Source organism: Gavialis gangeticus, unplaced genomic scaffold, assembly GCF_001723915.1.
Source record: "Gavialis gangeticus isolate Ggan-Ray unplaced genomic scaffold, GavGan_comp1, whole genome shotgun sequence".
In the NCBI taxonomy this organism is placed as follows: domain Eukaryota; kingdom Metazoa; phylum Chordata; order Crocodylia; family Gavialidae; genus Gavialis; species Gavialis gangeticus.
In genome coordinates this window covers 22,689,143-22,713,280 of record NW_017729030.1, presented here as the reverse complement: position 1 = coordinate 22,713,280, position 24,138 = coordinate 22,689,143, and the positions used below count along the sequence as shown (strand labels likewise).

General features: G+C 42.7%; 1 protein-coding gene across 2 annotated transcripts in view; it reads left to right on the top strand.

Moving 5' to 3' along the window:
* The first annotated feature begins 1,414 nt into the window (after window positions 1-1,414).
* The window catches only part of SEC24D (SEC24 homolog D, COPII coat complex component), an 86,990-nt gene continuing 64,266 nt past the window's right edge, over window positions 1,415-24,138 (top strand). The window contains exons 1-8 of one of the 2 annotated variants that reach the window (XM_019522028.1): window positions 1,415-1,606; window positions 5,969-6,095; window positions 9,670-9,818; window positions 11,760-12,029; window positions 13,072-13,193; window positions 17,577-17,688; window positions 18,390-18,500; window positions 20,161-20,288. In XM_019522028.1, coding sequence (XP_019377573.1) covers window positions 1,456-1,606; window positions 5,969-6,095; window positions 9,670-9,818; window positions 11,760-12,029; window positions 13,072-13,193; window positions 17,577-17,688; window positions 18,390-18,500; window positions 20,161-20,288 — 1,170 coding nt within the window. In that variant the 5' untranslated portion in view covers window positions 1,415-1,455. The remainder of the gene's footprint in view (window positions 1,607-5,968; window positions 6,096-9,669; window positions 9,819-11,759; window positions 12,030-13,071; window positions 13,194-17,576; window positions 17,689-18,389; window positions 18,501-20,160; window positions 20,289-24,138) is intronic. The other variant, XM_019522029.1, reaches the window with a different exon arrangement.

Sequence of the window (24,138 nt, the reverse complement as noted above, 5' to 3'; positions counted from 1 at the left end):
ATTGGTGAACAATCAACACAGCAACAATCAACAATCAACTATTGCCTTCTCTTAATTTATCAAGGATTTCTATTTTCTGGGCCAGGTTGATAGACTTAGGTGCAGAACATCAAAGGCTTTCTTTGATGCCATTTTCACAAATATTCAGGGGTTAACATAACCAAAAATGATGGACAGTCTTAGAAGAGATGACAAGTGATGCTAATGCTATGTAAGCAGACTCCAAACTAACAACTGCTCTACCACAAACAGTGTAAATGTGAAGCAGGGTGTCATGAAGTTGAAACATGGTCACATTATATAAAGCATGTATACATGAATCAGTGTAACTTGACACTGTGTAACGGGGGGCAGACTGTATTGATAACATTTTATGGAAGCAGGACATTGGCTGCCATGGTTCCCAGGCTTTATGTGTGTCATATTAGGGTGTTAGGTCTATGTTGTATCAGGGTTGATGGTAGTCTTATTTAGAGTTTAGATTATTAGATATAGTTGTATGGCATGGTTTGGATAGGGGTGATCGTGCCTCAGGCAGAGTGTTGGACTATATGACCTCTGGAGGTCTCTTCTAGTCCTACTTCTGTATGACTTTTATGTTGTATAAGAAGGGGTATTTGTAATACACGGGGAAGTATTAGTACCACTGTACAAAATTGTAGTAAGATCCCATTTAGAATACTATGCATGTTTCTGGCCTCCTACATTCAGAAAAGATTAATTTGAACTGCAACAGGTATATTAAAGGATTACTATAATAGCCAAGGGGCTGGAGAACTTATGCATGGGAGAAGGTTAAAATTGTTCCACTTGTTTAGTTTAAAAAGACCAAGATTAGAAAGGAATATTACTCTTCAAGGAGGATGGAGAGCTGTTGAAAAACCATGAGGTGAGTACAAGGTCAAATGGATACAAACTGGTTATAAACAAATATAGAATAGAAATTAGAAGAAATTTCCTAGCAATTACTATTGAAGTTTTAGAAGGCTCTTTCCAGAAAAAAAGTAAAGTTAGTCTGAACTTCTTGGTAGGTTGATGGCAGAGTTAGCTTAATAGGTACAGGTGATCTTGGAGCAATAATGGGCATGGATAATGTAGATGTAGATTCAGGCATTTCATATTCTCAAAGTGGGAAAAATCATTCTTCGTACGGGAGGTGGCCAGTAATCCCATGCTTGGCTGAAACAATTTTTTTAAATGTCTTATGATTATGAAAGAAAGGGATTGACTTCTGCTTCTACTTAAACCTGCCATTTAAAAGGGGACAAAACTGAAATGTCAGGCTAGCACTGTTTTCTCAGCTCCCAATTCTCTTGCTGCATTCAGGAGTTCATCCTGCCTTCCATTTGGTAAGAAAAACACAGATCTTGTAAAGTGCTAATGGAGTAAAAGCTGATATCTTTCTTTTGCAGACCCCTAATAAGGACTTTTATTTGGAATGAGAAAACTGTCAATATGAGTCAACCAGGTTATGTTGCGACACCTCCTTATTCTCAATCTCAGCCAGGAATGGGAGGCTTTTCTACAGGACTTGGCCCTCCTACTTCTTCACCTCATTATGGGCATTATGGTGGCCCTAATTCCTTATACTCAGCACCTCAGTCAGGTAAGACAAGATAAGTATTACATGCATTCAGGGCCTGAATAACGTTTCCGCATCACATGTTGCCATTGGCACTGATACAGGCTGCTCTATTCAGACTTGATACTGGTTTGCCCCAATGCATGCAGGTGTAAAAAGTGACAAAATATGTGCAAGGCTGTAGAAAATCAGGCTTTTTGGGTACTTTTCCATTGCATGTGAATTTAGCTTTGCAGTAAGCAGCACCGGTGCTTTGATGCCACATTGAAGAGAGATCCCTAACAGGAAAGGACACAGAAAACAGTTCAGTATCTTTTCTGGAAATGGAGTAAGGTATTTCTGAACAAACCTTGGAGGGGAGGGTTGTGTTCTCTGCAGTGAAACCAGTACTTGATCAAAAAATCTTAAGGAAGATCTAGACATTCGTACACAGTTAGTATCTTACTAATTAGGCTTTTTGGCTACTGGGGCTGGTTGAGTGGGAGATATAGCCAGTTTTCTGGCCCAATAAAAGTCAGTTGCCTCCAATCGGAATGGTAACCTATCTGGCTTTTTACAGGAATGGCAGCAGGATGCTCATTATATCCCAGTGTAATGTACAGGGATCCTGGTTTACTTCTACTTAAACTAAAAATTGGGGATTTTTAAAAAAGTAACCTAAAATCCACATTTTTGCATGACTAAAATGAAACACCACTAATATGTATTAGTAATATTTCATTTTAATCACTGAAAAATGTGGATTTTAGATTACTTTTTCTAAACCAAAAATTGGGAATTTTTTTTTTTTAAGTCAGAGAAAACCAGGATCCCTGGTAATATACCTACTGAACAAACTGTAGCTGATGTTCTTCAGATAAAGCAGAGCAATGATTTGCTTTGGTGACTATTTTTACTATATTGACATTTTAAACATCAAAAATGGAAAACTGAAAAGAGATTGCTGACCTGCTGTTTCAGATTTCTTTAGAAGAGATGTATGTGATGACTGCTGCAAGGAAGTGGCCAAAGATTTATAAAAACAAAAGTAAATAGTCTGAGCCTTTATTCATATCAGGGTAATATCAGCAATGTCAACAGAATATAGACAAAAGTATTGGGGCAATAGACTAATAAAACAGTAAGACTTAGAAAGGGGGGAAGAAAACTGAACATGATGCCACAGAAATCAGTTGAATGAATATTAAGATCATAGGAAAGTAGGGCTGGAAGGGACCGTATAAAGTTATCTGGTCTAGCCGCCTGCTCAAGGTAGGATCAGCCTGGTTAAACCATCCCAACCAAGTGTGTGTGGTCTCCTACAGCCATTCAGTTTCTCCTGCGATATTCACTGCTCTTCCAGAAACCACGAGTTACGGATGTTCAGACTTTTTCTCTCAGAGTAAAAATCGCTACTCTGGGAGAAAAATTAAGCTGGGAACAACTAAGTTTAAATCACTCCTGGAAGAGTTTCTTCTGGGAGAGTGAATGTCTGCTCTGATGTGCTCTTGAAAACTTTCAGTGATGGAGATTATACCATTTCTCTAGATAGCCTGTTCCACAATGCTTGACCACCCTCATAGTCAGAGTTCCTCCTAATTTCTAACCTAAATTTACCCTTTTGCAGCTTGAGACCATTGCTCCTAGTCCTGTACCCTAGGGCCACAGGGAAAAGCCTATTTCCATCCTCTCTGTAATTGCCCTTTAGGTATTTGAAGACTTCTATCAAATCTACCCCTCTCCCAGTTTTTTCTTCTCCTGACTAAATAACCCTAGCTCTTTCAGTTTTTCCTTGCAACTTGCTTCCCAGGCCCCTAATCATTTTTGCTGCTCAGTGCTAGACTTTTTCTGTACGTTCTTTCCAAATTTCCTGTGCTGTCTACATCCTTCTTGAAGTGGGGCCCAAAATTGGACACAGGTGAGGTCTCACCAGTGCTAAATGGAGTGGAAGATTAATTTCCCTTGATTTGCAAGTGACACGCCTCTTAATAGAGCTCAGTATGCTGTTGGTCTTTTTGTAATAAGAGAACACTTTTGGCTCATTCAGCTTATGATCTGCTTCAGTGGTGCCCTTTGGCCAGATCTGGCCCACAGCACTGCCTCACTTGGTCCATGGGGTTCCCCATAGGTCTAGAAATTTAGTGGTTGGGGAGCAGTGGCAATTGCTCCCCTACTGCCACAGGCTCTGGACCTATGGGGAGCCCTGGGCCCTGTGTGGTGGATTCAGCCTTCAACCCAGCATGTAGGGCTGGGCAGGGGTGGTGCCAGGCCTGCAGGGCTCAACCATGGTCTGGGGAGCTGGGAGAGGTGTGGTGCCAGGCCTCTGGGACCCAATCCTGGAAGGAGGGGGTGGTGCCGGGTCCCTAGAGCTCAATCCTGGTGTGCAGAGCTGGGAGAGGTGCTTCCAGGCCCCAGGCCCAGTCCAGCCTGTAGGTGGGTCCTGTGGTGCTCATCTGGCCTGTGGGCCAAAAGGTTGAGCATTGCTGTTCTACTGTAATCCCCAGCAGACCAATACTTTTCTCCAGTACTTCAGCCTAGCCACTCATTTTCCAGTCTCTATTTGCACATGCAGTTTTTCTGTCCCAAGTACCGGACTTTGCATTCGTTCATGTTGAATCTCATTTGATTGATTGCAGACCATTTCTCCAGTGTATTCAGATCATTCTGGATCTTCTAAAGGTAAAGAGATAGTAAAGGTGTCAGAACTGTACAAATCAGAGCAAGTAGATTATTAATAAATACTTTTGCAGGTAAAGAGGTTTACAAGATTACAAAATTCTGTTAGTCTTTACATTTTCTCAGATATTGGACAGGAATAAATCCATAGAAACTAAATACAAGGTCATTTTCTTTTGCATTTTTTTTCTTTTTATAATCTGTGTGCATTTTCAGTTGCCATGAAATGAGTGGAAGGAACGAATTTGGCCTATTGTTAGGAGACCAGGCTTTCTATAAAATCTTACATCAGGGCTGAGTTAACCTAATTTACTGGCTTTAAGCTAGAAATGTGTGCAGGTTTTTGGTCAGAATATTCAGAAATGATAGTACTAGATTTGGTAGATATATATATTTTTCACATTAAAAAAGCTAAGTTAAAGGCAAAGATAAATAAGTTGAGAAACACATTTGAAAGCTATTTGTATTGTTCATTTTAACTTAAGTTGTAGTATCTTTCTACAAATCAGTCAGCTTTCCGGGTTTCTCTGTATTTAGGAATCAGCCCTATTTTGGGGATCCCAGTAATAGTTCAGGAGGTATTTTCATAATGAGCCTGTTGCAAGTTTTCAAACGCTTTTGAGATACAGCACTCTGAGGGGCAAAAAAAAAATATTTTCTTAAAAGAAGAATGCTTTTCATTAAAACACCTAATGGGAAGGCTTGAAATTACAAATCATGCTTTTGGTTTAAAAAAAAATCAAAGGGTTTTCTCTACACTAGGTTGAAAGCTCTCTTTCTGAACTCATGCATTTTCCCTTTCTAGCTTCTTTCCCCCTTCATTTTTCCTCTACTCCTTCCCACTGTCATTTCTTTTCCTCCCTGTATTGTCTATCTTTTCCTGTCATTTCTTTTCCTCGTTGTACTGTCTATCTTGCTCTTGCTTCCTCCTCCCCTTTTCATATTCCCCTTTCTTCCACCTCTTTGTTCCTAATCAATGTTCTAGGTAGTTGTCGCATCTACACGAGACACTTACTACACAGTTGACTAACTGCACAGTAAACATCTCAGCCTTGACATATGTGCTCCCATTGGGGTGCACAAAACTAATAAACTCCCCAGCAGGATAGAACTTGTAAATAAAAGTACTACCCTGCTGCAGAGTTTTTTCATGCTCAGCAGTACATGTGTAAACGCCAGCTGGGCTGGCTGGGGCACAAAGGTGTGGGGGCTGCCTGCCAGTTAGCCCTGCACTGAAGCACCCTTGTGCCCCGACTAGCTCCTCCACAGCACATTGAGCCTGGTCAGAGCAGCACTAGGCTGATAGGCCAGCCCCTGTGGTCCCCTGCCAGCCAGGGTTGCTGGCTTAATATGCTATGGTCTGGACGCATGTGTACACTACGTGCCTGGTAGCAGTAAACTGCAGGGCAATATGCTCTGTAACGTATTGCTGCACATTAATGGCACGTGTAGACATGCCCAGTAAATACAAACTGGGATCCCTGCAAGCTGAGGGCAGATGTAGGAAAAGATGGGAGGATGAGAAGGCACAAGTAGCAGGTCAACACTGTTAAATGTTTTGGGTGACTTCCTATTGCTCTCTCTGAATTCATCCAGTCTTAGCTACTACTGTGGAAAACTTAATGCTAGTGCTCAACGAATTCCCATTTAACGTAGGGTTTTGTGGTAATACGTAATGGTACTGTGGTAATGTAATAGATATAATGTATTTGTGTGCTATTTATTTTGTAGGTATGTTGAAATCAACTGTGCCTTTTGGATCTTCTGCTCCTGTTGGATCCCCACCTCCTGGCATCCACCTGTATAATCAGACCAATCTCCAGAATGGGCCCAGTACACCAGGGCATCAGCAACACAGGTGACTTTACATATGACCACGTTAATTATTTAATTCTTTCACTTGCCTTTTTCATAATGGATGCATATCTTCCAATTATTCTAATCCAGCCAGTTTGGAAACTGTTTAGGTCACGGCTGTCCAAGTGCACCATGCCATGTGCCCCTGCCATGGGCCTGCTGTTGCACCATGCCAGTGCCCTTACACCATGTAGCCCTTCTGCCGTACTGCAGTCCAATGCATAGGTTCCCCAGGTCTCCTGAGCCCCCTGGTCTCAAGCTCCCTGAGCCCTGTAGGTTGGCCAAGAAGCAGGGAGCCCAGAGACTGTGGCAGCAGCAGCAGGGGACCAGTGAAAGGAGTGGTGCTTGGACTGGGAGCTCAGAGGCAGGTTAACCCCTCAGATGCAGACTCCAGGTCACCAGTTGGCCAGCCCTGGTTTTAATGATAAGTGGAGCTGATTTGAAAGTGGAGCTGATTTGGGAATGTTTGGGCTGTGATTTTTATTGGAAAATGCCTGCTCATTGAAGCAGAAATATTTCAGCAAAAAGTACCAGTATTTTCCCTTCCTTCTTGTTGGAAAGCTTTCTTAGGTCCAGAATTGATTTCTGATCAAAACGTAAGGGAGAAGGAGACAAACCTCTCTCCCTGTTACACCACACTGCACCCCACGCCAACCTGCCTGACTAGCTAAAAGTTTAGTGGCTGGGGATTTCATTGTCCTTTTCCTGTCAGATGCAGAGCAGGGACTTGCATCTTTGTTGGTCATGTCAACTAGATGACTGCTTTAACCACTAGCCTGTTAAGTCTGTTTCATATTCTCTGACACAATTAATACTTTTATTTCTTCAAGTGTAAGAGCTTCCACAGGATAGAACAAGGGAGACTGACTGACTGAATTACCTGGCAATTGGGGCATTCCTTTGAGGTATAAGAGACCACATTGTGAATCCATTCTTTGAATCAGGTAGAACTGAGGGTTGTCAGTCAGATGAAAATACATCTAGAAGAACAAGTATAGCTGTATCATAATAAAAATAAATCATTCAATATGCACTTTAGGGTCACCTCCAGGTGAGCGCAGATATGTGGGTGGTGTCACCAGAGCTGACCTGAGCAGGGTGCAGGCTCCGGGGCAGATCAGCCCATGTGGGGCCCTGCCCCCGCCCTGGATGTGAAGAAGCTGCCTCTGCCATCAGCAGCAGTATTGGCATTGGGGAGGGGTAGTTTTGCGCCACCGCTGCTGCCCCCCCAAGGATGGTCCTGGTTGCCACAGACCTGTCTGTGGTGCCACATACCACACACACAGGCATTCCCTGCTCTGCTACTTTGCAGCACGGGGGGGCGGGTTTGACCCTGGGAGATCTTGGGTTCAAAAAACCCCATGCCTTAAAGTGGGGTGGTGCATGTGGCAGCAGTGCATGCCACCTGAAACTGGAGCCTACCCTGCTGGAGCGATGCTCTGGCTGTCGACCATGCTTCCAGCTTCAGGAGCGATGCAGCTGCAGCTCCCCGAGGACCCCAGGTAATGCTTTGCTGGGCCCAGCCTCCCCTACCCCACCCAAGGTAACCTGCCTCACACCAGAAGGCGTGGCACAGGCATTCCCCAGGGACAAGTCCTCAGGGAAACAGACATCTGCGCTGGTGTGGACACAGCCTAGGAGGCAATTAGTGCTGTGAAACTTGTATGTTTCTTGGATGACTGAAGACAGTTGGCTTTTGTCCTTTTTCTCACTATACCTACAAAGTGGGTAGAACAGCCTGTTCGTTGTATCCTGCAAGTCCCCCTGCACTTAAGTCACTTGTCATGACTTAAAGCTTCTCAGAAAACCAAGTCAAAGAAGGAAGTAAACCAGTAGAGGAAAAGACATAAGCACAAAGGAGACCTTCAGTCCTGAAGTACTCTCCTGTGGGTTTTTTTTTTCTGGTAACCATGTCCTAGAATCCCTTTCATAAGTGTATCAAACTGCATCTAATAACAACATAATGTTGTGATATTTACTTTGGCTGAAACTACACAGCAGTTCAGTGTTGTAAATAAGGTTTCCAGTGGTGATTAAGTTCCACTGCACTACTGAGAGTGAGTCTGTAGTCTAAACACACAAGTAGTTGGATGGTAATGGGAAAAAAGCAAGATGAAGTGACTTAGATGCCTGCCAGATATGCAGGTAAAGGTGCAGTGGGATCTCCTGCACGATCCACACCATTGCATTTCCTGCCACGCCACATGTGTGTGATCGTGGCATTAAACATCAGATCCTATCATGCCTTATTGCTGATGTAAGGGGAGCTTGGGAGCACAATCCCAGACTCCCCCTGCATTGGCAAGTAGCAAGCTCCTGTAGTTGAGAGTCCCATCAGCCAGCAGGGCTCCCACCTGAGGAGGCACACCATGGTAATCCAGTGCCCACAGCTGATGGTGCACCCCTGCAGCTGGGAACCCCATCAGCAGTGGGCTCCCAGTCATGAGGGTGCATCTGGCCACATGTTCAATTAGTGGTGATAGGAACCAGCTACAAAGTTACTTCACATTTTTTGTGGAATAACTTTGTGGCTTATTCCTTGTTTTATGATACCATTAATTACTTTAATGTGTGGCTGGGTTACAGCTCAGAGTGTGATTAACTGGTTAATCACATTGTAAGTATAATGTGTGGCAGGGGTCTTAGTGGCACCTAATAAGTCAGTGGCAATACTGCAGATTTTTATTCTTTGACTTTCAGTTCATTACCTTGCCATCATATGCTGTCTTTATCTCTGTATACTGCTTACATTCAGGTTAGAAAGAACTGGTATTCAAAGTTAGGAAGTGCCTAGAACAAAATTGTAAAGAAAATTAATAGCAATTTACATATAGGAAAAGAAAAGTTGCCTTATGTTCAGAGAGAGAATATAGGTACAGCACCATAGAAGATCTCCTGCAAGCAGTAGTCAAAAAGACAGCTATTCAGAAAGAAAACCAAGGGAATTAAGGGGTGTTGGTCAGGTTGGATGTATCCTCTCTTCTCCTCTTCTGTACCATCCACTTGTGCTTTATCTCTGCCCAACTTTGAAGCCTCCTCACTTCCAGATTCTTTGAACTCTGACACACATGGAAAATACCACCTATTGCATTCCCCGTATAGGCTCTTCCTCCTCCTACTACATGCAGGGAAGGTTGGACAGCCTCTCCTCGTTATTTCCCCCCTTCCCACAGGAATTCCTCTGTTAACCAGAAAGGAATATTTTTCATTCATTCCCAGCTGAGTGGGGAATGGATTCCACTCCCAAGAGTGGAAAAGGCATGAGAACTCTGGACTGGTGCGATCATAAGAGTTTTCTAAACTGCATGAGCAAAAGCTTAAAGGTAAAGCCCTAACAGTTTTTTGCTTCAGCTGAGTAACTGTGTGAGCAAATGAACATTTGCTATTTCCACATGCCCCCAGTTTTCTTTCTTAATGATCTGGGTCTTCTTTTAACATAGAAGATACCATCTTTGATCAAAATCTGAGGAGATTCCTTTGGCAGTTTGGCTTCTTATTGATGGTTTAAATGGCATGTGAATTATGGTTGTCTGAAATGGTTTCTTAAGCAATATAAATGTAATTTCTCTCCTCAGGTTTCAAGGTCCTTCACCTGGCAGCAGTGTACCACCTTCCTATCCTCCCTACAATCATCAGTCACAGCCACCATATGCAAATACTGCATCCCCTTCATCCACAGCCCAACTGGCTAATCAGCTTGGCACCATGCAGATAAATAGCTATGGTACTTGTCCATTTTTGTCTGTTAGCATGTTGAGTCAGCAATTTTTGGTTTTCTTTTTGTTTCACTTTACTAATAATAGCCTCTGCCTTGAGCACTATTCAGATTCCTAAACTTCAGTCTCAGCCCACTGCTGAAGTTGTTTACAGATAAAATTATTTTATACCACTCAGGAGAGGAAGTTTTCAAAGTGCTGAAGAAAATGGTAAAACTCCCACTGACTGCAGTGGAAGCAGAGTTAGACCAGTCTGAACAGGCTTGATTCTTGAAAGTACAGTTTGCTAAACATCTATTGTGTTGGATGCACGTAGGGGCTGCATCCAGATGGGTGTGGCCGGGTAGTATGTGGCACCACGTACTGCACGTTCAGCTGTTCTCTGCACTGCAAGGGAAGAATGGGAGTGGGGAGGGCTTTGACCAGGGGTCAAGGGGTATGCAGGGGTAAAAAAAAAAAAACCTGCACAAAAAAAGCGGAGCGCCACATGCCAGCCAGGCTCTGAGTGGCAGGATTGCTGCTGCTGTTGCAGCCCCAGGAGACCCACAGGACTCCAGGTAAGGCTGCTGGGGCCAGCCCTGTTTGGGCCCCAGCCTCCCCTACCCCACCTGAGGTAACCTGCTGCTCACCAGAGGGTGCATGGCACAGACATTCCCCAGGGATAACTGGTAGTGGCACAAGGTGTCTCACTGCTAGTTGTCCCTGGGGAACCAGCCGTCCACACTCTTGTGGATATGGCCAATATTGTATTGTATATTAAACTTAAAAAGTATGATTAGTATGGAATTTTTATTTTTTCTGATGAATGTTGAGATTTTTTTTTAAGACTGCTTCCTAAAAACAGGTTTTCATCTTGAAAATAACACTAAAAAGAGGTGCTCCCTGGGTGTTTTGAATGTTATATCTGCTTATATTAGAGCGTATTATGTCTTTATTCTCATTAACACTGCAGAATGAACGCAGCTGAGAGGAGTAAGCTGAATTTTGTACTTGCTTGCATATTCTCATCAGAATACCGTTTTCAGGGCTAAATTGTGCCCTCAGTTACAGCTGTGCAACCACAGAAAAAACTATGATGTTATACAGATGTTATAAGGATCATATGGAAGAAGATTGCCCAATTATAATAAAGAACGGTATTTAGTCTGCAATACATTTTGCCACTAATGGTGATTTGAGAATAAAATAGTTCAGGTTGATTTCAATCCCAGGGAGTTTGTAATGCTGGTGACTAGTGAGGTAAAAACATTTTATTTAACAAGGAAAGCTACCCAAACTCAAACTGAAGTTACTGGAATACAGTAATCATGGGACTTTTGGCCTTTTTTGCAGATATTTTTTAGAATTGATCCTAAATCTTCTTTGATGTATTATGGATGAATAATGGGCTTGTACAATTGAGTAGTATAGGAGTAGGGAAAACTTAGCTTTCTGTGGTGAAATTGAGCTATATCTTTCTTTAAAAAACCTGAAACTGAGAATAAGTAGTGTAGACTTGAATTTTATGGTGCTGACAAAGTAATCGGAGGCTAAAATGTCTATGCTATCTAGAGGATAGACAACAGTATCTAGAGGATGTACTTTATAGACAACCTCCTAGAGTCAGAGTGTCAAGTTCAGGGCTGTCTTCCAAATTCCAGTATCTCCCTTCTGCTTGTGCTGGGGCAGAAGGGAGACATTATGCCTGAAGAAGGGTGATTGTGCCTGAAAGCTTGCAAATAACATCAGGGCAATCTTAGTTTTCAAAAGTTGGTAATGCTTTTGGGCATCCCAGTCCAGACAGCTTTAAGGGCTTATTTTGTTTTGGAGCCTGTGGGCACTCAACATTATTGTAAAAATCAGGCCTCAAGGTATAAACTTGGGCATATAAAATCTGTTTTGATTTAAGCTTAATCTCTTAAGCTTGTTAGTAAGCCATCATTGATGTGTAATGTAATACCTTTGCACAGGTCCTGGTGCTTCTCCAAGCTCTCGCATGCCCTCTGGACCTCCAGCATCTTTCCAAAGTCCACCACTGCCATCAGCGCAACCACAAATGGCCTTACCACCAGGGGCTCAGATTCCTCCAACACCAGCAAATAATCTGAATGGAATTTGTACTCCGCCCTCATTGCCTCCACTGGCCATGCAAGATGGGATCCCTGGATCTGGCCCGCCAAATGCCAATTTACAGCAACTTCCAGGACAACCCCCAGGGCCTGGGTATCACCCTCAGCATGGTAAGTATGGAAGTCTGGTATATTATTTATTTTTAAAAGGAAGCACTCCTTTCTTCCACTATCCCCAGCCAAACACCCATTAGAATTGCTGCCATGAATCGGGTTTTACTGATATGAAACTAAGTGTCATTATTTTCTTTTGGCATACAAGGCCTGATCTAACTTCTATTGATGCCAGAGGAAAGCCTTCCATAGATTTCCTAGATAATTAGAGTGTGACTCTTGGCATGGGGGGGAGAGGGGCAGAGAGGCAGAGATTCTGTCTAATGCACTGTGAAGAAAGGAGAAGCTAAATCCATTGGGATACTTAAGTCATGAACAAAATGAATTGATAGAAAGGGGATGAAGAAGGGGACAGCATTCTACAGACTGCTTCTTACTAATGCTCCAGAAAGAAACAGAGTGCTCCCTCTCCCTGCACTGACTGCTGGCAGCAGCTTTTGCACATTGTCTTTTGTGGTGTTGAAAATTATTAGTAAGTGCTAATGCAATCCTCTGTTCTACCAGGTGCAGGTAGGTTCACCTCTACCTTTTTTCTGGCTCTTTAGTTTTCAAGCCAACTAGGACCTGTGTTCCCTAACAGGACCTGTGTTCCTTAACAGCAAGACCTTATGTACTGACAAGTCCATCTAGGTCATGGAAGACCCTACGGACCAGACCATAGTGTATAGTGGCCCATGCATTTTGTTGTCTCTGGATGTACCATGCCTACCTTGAGGCTTATCTTTGAAGTAATAAACAGTAGGCACAGAAATTCAGGTACATTTATCTGCACTTACAAAATTGTATCCATAAAAATAGAAGCCCAGATTAGGGCCCAGTGCAAAATCAGACAAATCATATTAAACAACTAAGAAACCCGTGCCACATGCTTTCTTTTAAAAATATAAAGTAAAATAAAATAAAATAAAAGGGCCAAAATCTATTGATTTCACTGGCACTTTGATGGAAAAGGCAGATTCAGACATCTGAAAGAACTCTGAAAGAACTTCGTGTTGCATTGATGAAAATTTGTCAATGACTTTTTTTTGTAATGCTGCAGCGAACTATGGCCCTCAGATGGCAGGATCTCAGCTCTCTTATCCTGGTGCTTTTCCTGGTGGTCCAGGCCAACTTGCAGGTCCACAGCAGAAGAAGCTTGATCCTGATTCCATTCCAAGCCCAGTAAGTAATATGGGACTTCTAGCAGTGAACTGCTTTTCATAAGAACATTTTGTGCTGGCAGAAATTGTAAAAGTTAACGTTTCTTGTTTTATTTTACTGTCATTTGTTGGTCATTTTTCTTTTTGTTTAAAAATGATTTATAGGATATATTTATAATTATGTGGAATTCTCTATCTGGAGGAAAATCTTTTCTGTAGGGTATAATGTAACAGCAGTGTTCAGCCTTACTACTATTTTTTTGAGCATATCATTCAGTCTTTCTTAATGTGATAATATTACACAATATGTTTCCCTTTGGGAAGTACCTGATCAATACCTAGGGCTTCATCCACATTATTTCTACTTGAAAAGCCAACAAATAACCATCTCTTGTTTCTCCAAAAAGATCTACTTTAGGTGTCTAATAGGGCTGTGTGAAACAGCTATGTTTCGTTTCGGTTTCGGAGGACAGTGATTCATTTCACTGTTTTGGATCACTATTCTGTTTCGATTCGGCTGAATCTGTTTGGAGTTTTGACGCTGTGTTGGCGCTGATTTGCATCGGCCAGGGAGAGACTGGCACAGCTGGCAGCTGCAAGTTCTTCCATGGCTTCTCCGGCTGTGCCTGCCTCTTCCCAGGTTGGGGGAGCCATGGGAGAAGCCCCCATGGCTGCCCTGCCTGGCCCCATCTTGCACCCGGGCCCAGCTTCCTGGTACTTAAAAAAAAAAAGGCTGACAATGACTGGCTGCAGCAGTGGCCATCAGGGCCTCTGAGGGCTTGTGGCAGAGTCCCCTTGTGCAATGTGGAACAGTTGGGGGCAGTGGGGATCGCCCCCCCAACCTGGCACCCACATGATAGCTGCCCCATGGTGCAGATGCAATGTGGCTCGGCAGGGTGCTGTGCACTGTCTGGGAGCTGGGGCCACGGGGGCTGAGCAGTGCGGGGCTCCTGCCGAGAGGTGGAGCCTCCCCAGCTCCCAGACAGCACGCGACGCCCTGCCAAGCAGCACTGCACCCGCGCGATGGGACAGCTGTGGTGTGGGTGCCAAGTGGGGAGGGGCGATCCCCGCGCTGTGCAGGGCGGCTCTGCCATGTGCCCTCAGAGGCCCCAGTGCCGCTGCTGCAGCCAGTGAATGTGGGGTTTTTTTTGTTTTGTTGTTTTTTTTTAAAGTGCTGAGAGGCTGAGGCTGAGGCTGAGCAGGGCAGCCATGGGATGGCTTCTCCCGTGGCTCCCCCAGCTGTGCCTGCCTCTGCCCCAGATGTGGGAAGCTGCGCAAGAAGCCCCCATGGCTGCCCTGTCTGGCTCTGGCCCCAGCCTCCCAACTTTTTAAAAGGAGGGCTGCGAGGCTGTGCCAGACTCTTCCCAGAGGGTGCCTCCGAAACGTATGAAACCTTTCTGAAACATTTCGGATGGTTTTGGAGCCTTCCGTTCCATTTCAGTTTCGGTGTTTCGCAGTGAAACGCCTCCGAAATGAAGCCGCTGCTGAAATTTTGCACAGCCCTAGTATCTAACCCTTTATTGAATCTGGTTCTGTTTTTATGATGTTATTTTTAGAATTTATGCAATATTTAGATGCCTAAATAAAAAAAATAGTCCTGGAAACTTTTGTTCAGCTGCTGCTGAATCCTGGAGGCTTCTGATTCCTAGTTCACCTTCTTCTTTGACTTTAAAGTTCCTGAGGCTCCTACTGTTGCATCTCTGTGCCTGCCCCAGATTGCCTCAGTCTTGATGGGGCTGAGCAGCCTAGTGCTTTTCTCAGGCCTAAGCCCAAAATGGTTCCAGAAACTAGGCTGTGACTACGCTTACCTATCTCTGCTGCCAGAAATATTGGTGTCAGGCAGCAGCTGCCAGAATATGTGCACAAGATACTCTCGAGGTTCTATAGAGCTCCACTCAGCAGCTGGGCTGGCAGAGTGTGGAGTGCACCCTGGGAAAGCACTGACATACTTGAATGATTTAATCTAGCCGCTGCATGGTGGCAAAAACCATACCCTGCTTGGCAGAAGTTGGTTAACTCATTGGTGTAGAGTTGCAGATCTGGCCATTACAGAGGTGCTTTGCCTGCAGAACTTTGAGCTTACACTTAGTAAAGCAGGCCAAAGCCAAAATATGTGTCTACTTTAATCTTCTGAGGGGCTCTGTCTGGTGGGATGTACTTAACACACAGCTGGGGGAGGATGATGAGGAGAATGTGGTGGTGGTGGTAGTACATCCCCTTTTATGTAATAGTTCAGCAGTTAGAACATTTGCTTAGGAAGTGAGCCAACACTTCCACTCCTTCCTAAAAACTTCCCTAATCACCAGGTTGATGACTTCTCTAGGAGTAGGCATTATATGCACTTGATGCTGTACTACTAAGGAGAGAAGATCTCAAGGGTCATTAGGCAGAGAGAGTATGACTAGCCTAGTGGTGAGGGCACTTGCTTAAGTGTCATTCCCTGTTCCCACAACTAATTATGTATTTTATCCAATGACTGTTTAATACTAAATACAGAAGTAATGCTGGAAAAAGGTTCTCTGCTATTTTCTATAAAAACCCAATTTGCCTTTATTTGAGGTGATGTTCAGGCTAAGTAACTGAAGTAGCTGAAATGCATGCTTAGAAATACATTTGCTCATATAACTCGCAAATGTAGGTATTGCCTTTAATGGATTATCTTTAAGCATCTCACCATTTGATACCATATTTTCATGAAGGAAGATAAAATATTCAGTCACATTAACAAAAATAAAAAATCCCTGGTATAAAAGCATGTTCTGATGTCTTGTTTCAATTACCATAGTAGAATAAACAGCGTCGACTTAGAAAGTACTGTTCAAAGAGGTTAAAGGGTTTATTTTAGCAGCACAGTTAGGATCAGAATGACATGTTTAAAAGAGACATTGACCCAGATCCTTTCTGTAAAGGGCAAAAGAGCTCATTCAAAATGAGAAGTATCACCATGTGCATGTTTTCTTGTGTTTTATGTGATCAAGTTGAATAGGTTTTGCCAGCTAAATTTTACTTTTTCTGCACAGCCAGTGTTGATTATATTTTCTTCCAAATGTTAATGGTTGATCTGTGCTCTAACAACATCTCTGGAAAGCAACATCTGTGCTTTGTCAAAAACTAGTTCCAAGAATAATGATATGCGTAGGTCAGTTAACCGTTGAGCACCATCTGAATGTATTTTCCACGTAGCCTAGTCTGTAAATAGCTCACAATCATCTCTTTTTTACAGTAAATAATTTTTTCCTTGGTGCAAAGAGCTAGCAGTAGGTATGTAAGCCAAGACAGAGGAGAAATCTCCAAGGAACCCCATTGTGTACCAAAAGGCAATACATAAAAATTACATGAAGAGCAGATACGACGTTTAAGTGTAACATTTCTGTTTAATTAGTCTAGGAAAGGGTTCAAATGCTACCTGTCCAAGATGATGATTATTTTTTTTCTCAGTATTACAGTATTTTTTGGGTAACAATTAATAGGTTCCTTACTAACTTGGTTTTTGGTTTTTTTTGTCTCTGTGGCTTCTGACTGACAGTCTTTGTAAATCCTTCATCTATTAGTAAATGATAGGTGCAGTCTTAGCTGCTGTAAACCAGGTTTAAACGTGCGTGCACCTGTCCACAGAGAGCTTCCCCTATGTAATGAAATCTGTTCAGTGCTTTGCATTTAATTTTAAACTAGTGGAACTTTGTGTTTTAGATAGGGCTTAAGCAAATGGTTGCTTACCTTTGCTGCCTTCTTAGGAATTAACTTAACGCAGCCTGACAAGCTGACTCTGAAGAATGATAGTGCTGAATGCCATAGGGCTGCTTTCAAAAGTTCTGCACCATTGTACCTGACTGGTAACACTGAAAGGTAGCACAGCCAGGAAGAGAATATTAACTGATGGATTATTCATACACTTGGTTATGAGCTGTATTGGCTGGCAACATTGTTTTGCAGATGCAAAGATAACCCTGAGTCCCAGTTGTCACCCCTAGTTTGATTTGGAGGGGCTGAGATGATCAGATCCAGAATTGGGAGTTTGTTTGTATGCAATTGCAGATTTTAAACGTGTGTACTTTGTTCATAAGTATTCCACTTGTGCAACTGGCTAACCTGTCTCTAACACTATCTTCCAAGCCATTAGTTTCTGGTGTTTTGAGATTTATACAGATTGGTCCTACAGTGAGTCCTGCATATAGAGTGCTTACAAGCAACCATGCTTATAGAACAGTAGCTAACATGTTCAGCTATGTGCACAGATTTCTGAGTGTGGATGTCTTGGAAACCTGTGTGTTGTATCTACATATTAGAAAGACTGTTTCTGTGCATATCTGTGTAGATCATGTTGATTGGGTGTGCATACTACTAAACTTTTTATGAAAATATAGCTTGCCCTTTCTCATGTTGTTCTTTGCTGCTTGTTCCCCAGATTCAGGTAATTGAAAATGACAAGGCTTCTAGAGGAGGTCAAACTTATGCTACAAATATCAGAGGTCAAGTTCCTCCTCTCGTCACCACAGATTGTGTGGTGCAAGATCAAGGTAACTCTGTGTGCCATTACTTGGTCTTTTTACTAGATGAAAATGTATCTTTTCATTATGCTTAAACTTGGAATTCTGTAACTAGGAACCAAAACACAAATGCATAGACTTCCAGAAATACTGACAGTCCTGTGTCTTCCATTAATTTCAGTGGAATTTGGATGTGCAGCACTTCTAAAAATTAAATATACAGTATTTTTTCATGCCATAAATAAAAGGAAAGTCTATAACGTAGCCTTAATGGTTTATTTTCCTTTGCACCAGTTGGTCTATATGTGTTTGTGAAACATAACTAGCTTTCCTTTTTAAGCCATTAGTTAAAGTAGTTAACTGTTAGAAATGCAGGATGAAAAAGAAATGATGATACTAAATGTAGTAATTTGGAACAATGTGTTTACCATTACCCTATTTCCATGGCAGTGTTGCTAACAACAAAATCATCCAAGTGAGAGAAATGCAAGCTTGTAACATGGGAGTACTCCTTTTACTCAACTGCATTGACCCTGCAAATGCTTCAGTGTATGACTAGCTTTATGAGCCTGAATATTTTCATTAGTTTCATTATTTTTTGGCTTCAATTTAACTGCATACGGATAAGTGTTTGCAGGATTGTGGCTTTTCTGTAATAGTTTAAGGCTTTCTTTTCCTGACAGTCTGAGCATCCCACAGCATAGGGGGTTGAAATGCTCATCACTTCTCAGGATCAGGATCTTACTATTGTCAGTCCTTGAGCAAAAAAACCTCAACATTCAGAGCAGAAACATTTGTGACCTCCAAAGAGAATCCTTCATGTACTGATGAATTTACCCAAGGTGTGGGGTCTCTTCTTCAATAGCACATTCAAAAATGTCATTAAAGGAATAACAATCTTGGCTGCTTGCAAATGTTAAAAAAACCAAAACCTGCACTTTACTGAAGGAATCAGCATGTTACTTCAACCTGGCTCTGCAGCCTCTGTAAAGATAAGGAACTTCAGTGGCACTTTTTGGCATTTTTTAGCTAAAGCTGATTTCATCAGCTATTAGGTAAAAGTGCCAAAAAAGCTCCACTAAAGTGGCTTATCTTTACAGATGTCAGGTGAGCCAGGCTGAAGTAATGCACTGCCTCTTCTGGATGTGCATTGGCTCAGTGCAGGATCCTGCTGAGTTTGAAGCGCAGTTTTTGTTTCTTTTGGGGTTTTCTTTATGTCTGCAAGCACCCATTGAGTCTTAAAATCCACAGTTAAACTTGCACATTAGTAATTTAAGTAATATGAACTAGTAAGAATTGCATATCCTAAAAACACTGTGTTTATATGGGGTTGGCTGACTATTTTCCATGGGACAAAGGGCTTGTCAAAGATGATCTAATGTAGCTTCCATGGAACTCCTGGAACTCAGTTTTTCAGCTACAAGAATGAAACATTAAAAATACAGAGATGGTATTTTTCTGTGTCTAATTTTGAAATAAAATATTTGAATGACTTCTTAATAACTTTAGACAAAATTCTTAATTGAAGAACTCTCTTCAACTTCCCCTGCCATTTTAAGAGCTTGGCATTTAAGATATGCATATGGAGAGGAAGAATAGAGGAAACATGAAATTTTAAAGGCATCCATGCTGAAATTTTAAATGACACCCCTCCCCCCCCACACACACAAAATAAAAAAATCTTCAGATAACTTTAACTTGTTGCATATTGGTAGTCTCCAGTCAAAATCTCTCTTCACAGTCCAAAATTGCTTTCTGGGTTAACTTTCTGCTTGCTTGTATAACTCCACTTCCATCCTGGCATCTGCAGACTGCTGTGCCTTGTGCTTGTGTATCTCAACATCCATGTCCATGTTTAACTTAAGACTTGAAACTATAAATCTCTTTATGTAAATTAAGTTTGTGATACTGTTTAGACCAGCCTCTATTTCTTTTTGTTTTGGATGAACTCTGGAGAAATTTGGTGTAAATACTTCTGTCTATTCCAAGGATTGAAGGCAAGGAGTTTTGAACAAAAACATTTTAAAGAAGAAACCAAGAATTAAAGTTGCGCGCAGAGATTTTTAAAAGGGTGATTAAGAAGTTAAATGCCCAGCCCTCCTTGACTTTCAGTGGCTGTCTGTGCTGTACCATACCGTCCCAGGTAGAGATACCTGTGCTAGCCAGGGGTGGTAGAAGCAGTATAACCACATTAGTGCAGTTCTCCACAGGGTAAATTTAACTCACGCTTTGCTAATGTGCTATAATTCTTCCAGTACCCAGCCAGCTTGAGTAGCTTTACACACCATTGCATTTTGTAATGTAGACGTTACCTTTGGGATATAGAAGTTTAGCTTCCAAGATCCTTTTAAGTTCTCTGATAATAAGTAAGGTAGAAGTGGGAAGAAACTCACTTAGACAAAGAATCTCTTGTTAGGGTATATACATTATGAATCCTCACTTACATTCATGTTGTCATTATCAAGTTTTGGCTTTGTCTTGTTTTTTTGTTGCCTGTTTTAGGCAATGCCAGCCCTCGTTACATCCGATGTACAACATACTGCTTTCCAGCCTCTTCAGATATGGCCAAACAGGCTCGGATTCCACTCGCAGCTATTGTCACGCCTTTTGCTATTGTTCCACCAAATGAGGTGAGGAGTAATTAGCTGTCATCTACTTCATGATAGTTTAATATAGTTTGTTGTTGCAGTTTAGTGTTTGGTGACTAGAAAAACTGTCTACACAAGTAATTTTGTAAGACAGTCTGCACTCTAGCCAGGGTGTAGCTCTGTGGAAATGCCAGTGAAAGAATAGGCTAGCCATAAAATATCTGTCCTCTCTCTCTGCCTTCCACTGCCATAAGTCACTTTAAACTCCAGAGTATTTTATTTCTCATGGTTCAGAACTAGCCCAGTTTGCAACAACCCACAGCTGTAATTGCAGGGGAAGTTCCTAAAAAGCATGAGCAGACTCCAGGAAATTCTGCTGCTAAAATCTAGGAAGTCTCTTCTGATCCTATATGTACTACTGTTTTCAGATGCTTATAACTTGGCCAAAGTTGGATGGATTTTTACGGGGGGGGGGGCAAGAGACACTTTTCCAAATCCTAAATGCACCCAACCAAAGCATGAGAGAACTAAAGCTTTTAAAAAGGATTCTTCTGGAAAAAATAATATATTTTTCCCTAGCCTCTTTCATAGAAAATGGCTGAACTCTTTTGACAAAAAATTTCCAAAAAAAAGAAAATCACACACATCCAGCATGGGAAATATTAGCCCTTTCCAGCTTGGTGAAATGTTAATAAAATAAAAAAGTGTTTACAGTGAGGAAATGCTAGCAGTCTTACTGGTAGGCAGTGCCACCAGCTTTGTATATACCACCTCATATGTTGCTGCTATAATATGTAGCTCTGTTCTTAAGATCACAGTGATGAAAAAGATCTTTGTACAGCTTTTTTCCCCACATAATGTCAAACAGTAATAACTAATCTGCCCATAATATTTGTTTTAATTTATTTTATTTATTAATATTGAAGCTATGGGTTTTTGGAAGAGGGACTCTTCTCTTGTAAACTGACTATTTTAAACAGTTTTTCTTTTAGATGGCCTCTTGGATGAAATTCAAGTGTTTAGTGAGACTTGAGATTCACATACACTTGAGTCTTCAAGTCTTCCAATAAGCTATTTATGACTGGAGCTAATGGTTTTAAGCACAAAACGTTTTTAGAGCAGGAACAGGTAAAATACGGCATGGGCCTGATGTGCGGCTCACTAGACGCTTTAATTTGGCCCACAGGTACCCACCAATGAATTGTATCCCGCCCAGCCCTTCCGTCCACAAGAGTGGGAGTGAAGCACCCATGTATACACCCTCCCCCCAACTGTGCCTCACTCCCACCCTCTTGGGTGGAAGGGCTGCAGCTGCCCCAGGGCGGGGGGACTTGCTTGGCTTCCCCAGCATCCCACTCATTTTGGGCAGCAGATAGGGAAGCGGTGGAGATTGAGGGGGAGCTGCAGCTGGGTGGGGGCAGGCAGCATGGGGCTGGGGCTGGAGGCAGCCTAGGGGAGGCAGCAGGAACACGGAGCTCAGCTGGGCAGGATGGGTGTGTGAGGGAGGGTGGGGAGGTGGACCCCCACATGGTGTGCAGTCCCCTGTGGGCAGCAGCAGCAGACATGGGCTCTCGTGCCCCATGCAGGCACTGGTACTCTGTGTCACTCAGCTCCATTCAGCGCTGCATGTGGGGGCAAGGAGCACAGCCTGCTCCGCCTGCCTCTACTGTGGGAGCTGCAAGCCTGTGGCACAAATCCCCTGCAATAGAGGTGGGTCAGATGGGCTGTGCTCCTTGCCCCTACATGCAGCACTCTTCGGGTCACTTAATGAGTTTTGGTGAGCTGTTGAGGACCGCATTGGTAGCCCTGCCCCTTGACCCTTGCCCTGCTCCCTGGTCACCGTATTGGGACCAGAAGTCCCACCCCCTGACCTCTGACGTTTGCCACCAGAAGTCCCTCCCCTTGCCCTCAGAAATACTTAAGTATTTCCTGAAATAATTGGTTGCCCCTGTTTTAGAGTATTCAGTATGTCATAGGAGTTCCCTTACATGCATTTCAGCAGCATTTTGGATGATGACTTGCATTGCAGGGTTGAGCAGACAGTGAGAATCCATACTCTGATAAATTGGAGCTAGCTTGTTGCCTAGTCTTACTAAGATATGTTGATTATTAGACAAGTGAAGGGGAAACTGGTTTTAACTAGTCATTGTAATTTCTGTACTTCAACAGTTTGTCTAATGTTTTGCCGTTTCTAAAATAGTTCATGCTAACAATAAAGGAAATTCTGTCCTGACTTCTTGAGAAAATATTATGACGGTTCAGTGAACTGTGGCTGTAAAATGCCTATGAAATATATGAAATGCCTGTAGATAGCTGTGTGACTAGGACAAGCTAAAGAATCTAGAAACCCTAGGAGAGCTGTAAGATTATTCCTCCTTACTAGACCAATGGCACAATTGGCATTTGGTCTCCTAATGCCAGATATATATTTTGCATTATGATCACACAAAGAACTTTAGAAAATATGTGTACTGTATGAACCAAATAGATGGTGATGAATGGATATTAACCTGTTACAAATTGCATGTGTATATCTGCCTTCTTAATGGTTTTTCTTGACATTGCATCTCACATACTGTTTTGCCCATGGCACTAGGTTTAAAAGCTGCTAGGGAATCTGGAGCAATCTTGTCTTGTGACCGGTTTCCATGTTAGGTGAGTTTCCAGTGCGGTCTTTAAAGATAGGACCCACTGCTGCTTACCAGATTCTAGAAGAGACTGGTATCTAGAATAGGGATTTGGATTTTATTATGTGGTCTGCTGCTGTATTATGGAATAAATTGTTTTACCAGGCAATTCAATCCATCCCAACTGGAGTTGTCTATAAAATGCTCTCCTTAATCTTTAATGCCCCTGGCTACAGATTCCCAACAAGTTGAGCTACTGCATCTGGTTAGTGTAAGGTGGCAGCAGCAGAGAGATTTTTCTGCCCCCAGCTCTAGGGGGCAGAAATCTGATAGCTTGATTTCTTCTAACTTGCCTTGTTTTTATTTCCCTGAAGTCAATAGGGGCATGTGTAGTGTCGCTTAAAACTTTCCCTGAAACTTTGGAATACATAGGAGATGCCCTTCCACCCCTGCCTCCCTTCTTCCCTCACCATGTAGGAGGCTCTGAATCGGCACCAAGCTGGTGGGAGGGAGGGAGGAATGGAGTCTTTCCTCCCTCCCACCATGCCAATGGAGTGGCATATCATTTCTGAAAGAGAGAAGTCTTTCAAGGTGTTAACATTTTAAATTGTACTGGGATATGCACAGAGCCAAAGGAGTGGTAGTGTGGTTGCCATCCACTTCTTTGATCTGCAGATAATTACTGAGGCTGGCTTAAACTGACCTGTGTGCCAGGTAGATTCTAAGGTTCTGTGAGCCTCACTTCCCCAGTGCTCTCATCCCTCACACCCTGAATCAGCAGGGTTGTGTCTGTCGATATCGGGAAACTTTTCTGATATTTTTGGGATTATGGCTTCAGCATTCAAAATCTAACACATTCCTTACATACAAACAAAAGGAGAAATGTCATTTTGGGGGCTGCAGGAGCTTGTTTCTCTCTGCTGGTGGTATAGGGCAGTGGTTCTCAACCTTTTTTGTAAACATCAAAGGCCAGTCCCAACCCAGTGCCCAGTGCCCCTCACTCCTGACCCACTGCCCTCCACCCTCATGCCCGAGTCCACAGTGTAGGGGGCAGGGAAAGGTGTGGGGGGGGGCCCCCAAGCAGCCTCTCACAGTCTGGAACTTTGCCAGCCTGCAAGGGAAAAGCCACGTTTTCCCACTTTTTTTCTCCTTTAAAAGAGAATCAGTTTTTAAAGTTGTTCATGGCCCTTTCATATATTCTTGAAACCCACTTTTGGGTCATGACCCATGGGTTGAGAAATGCTGGCATAGGGCACTAAAGAGAG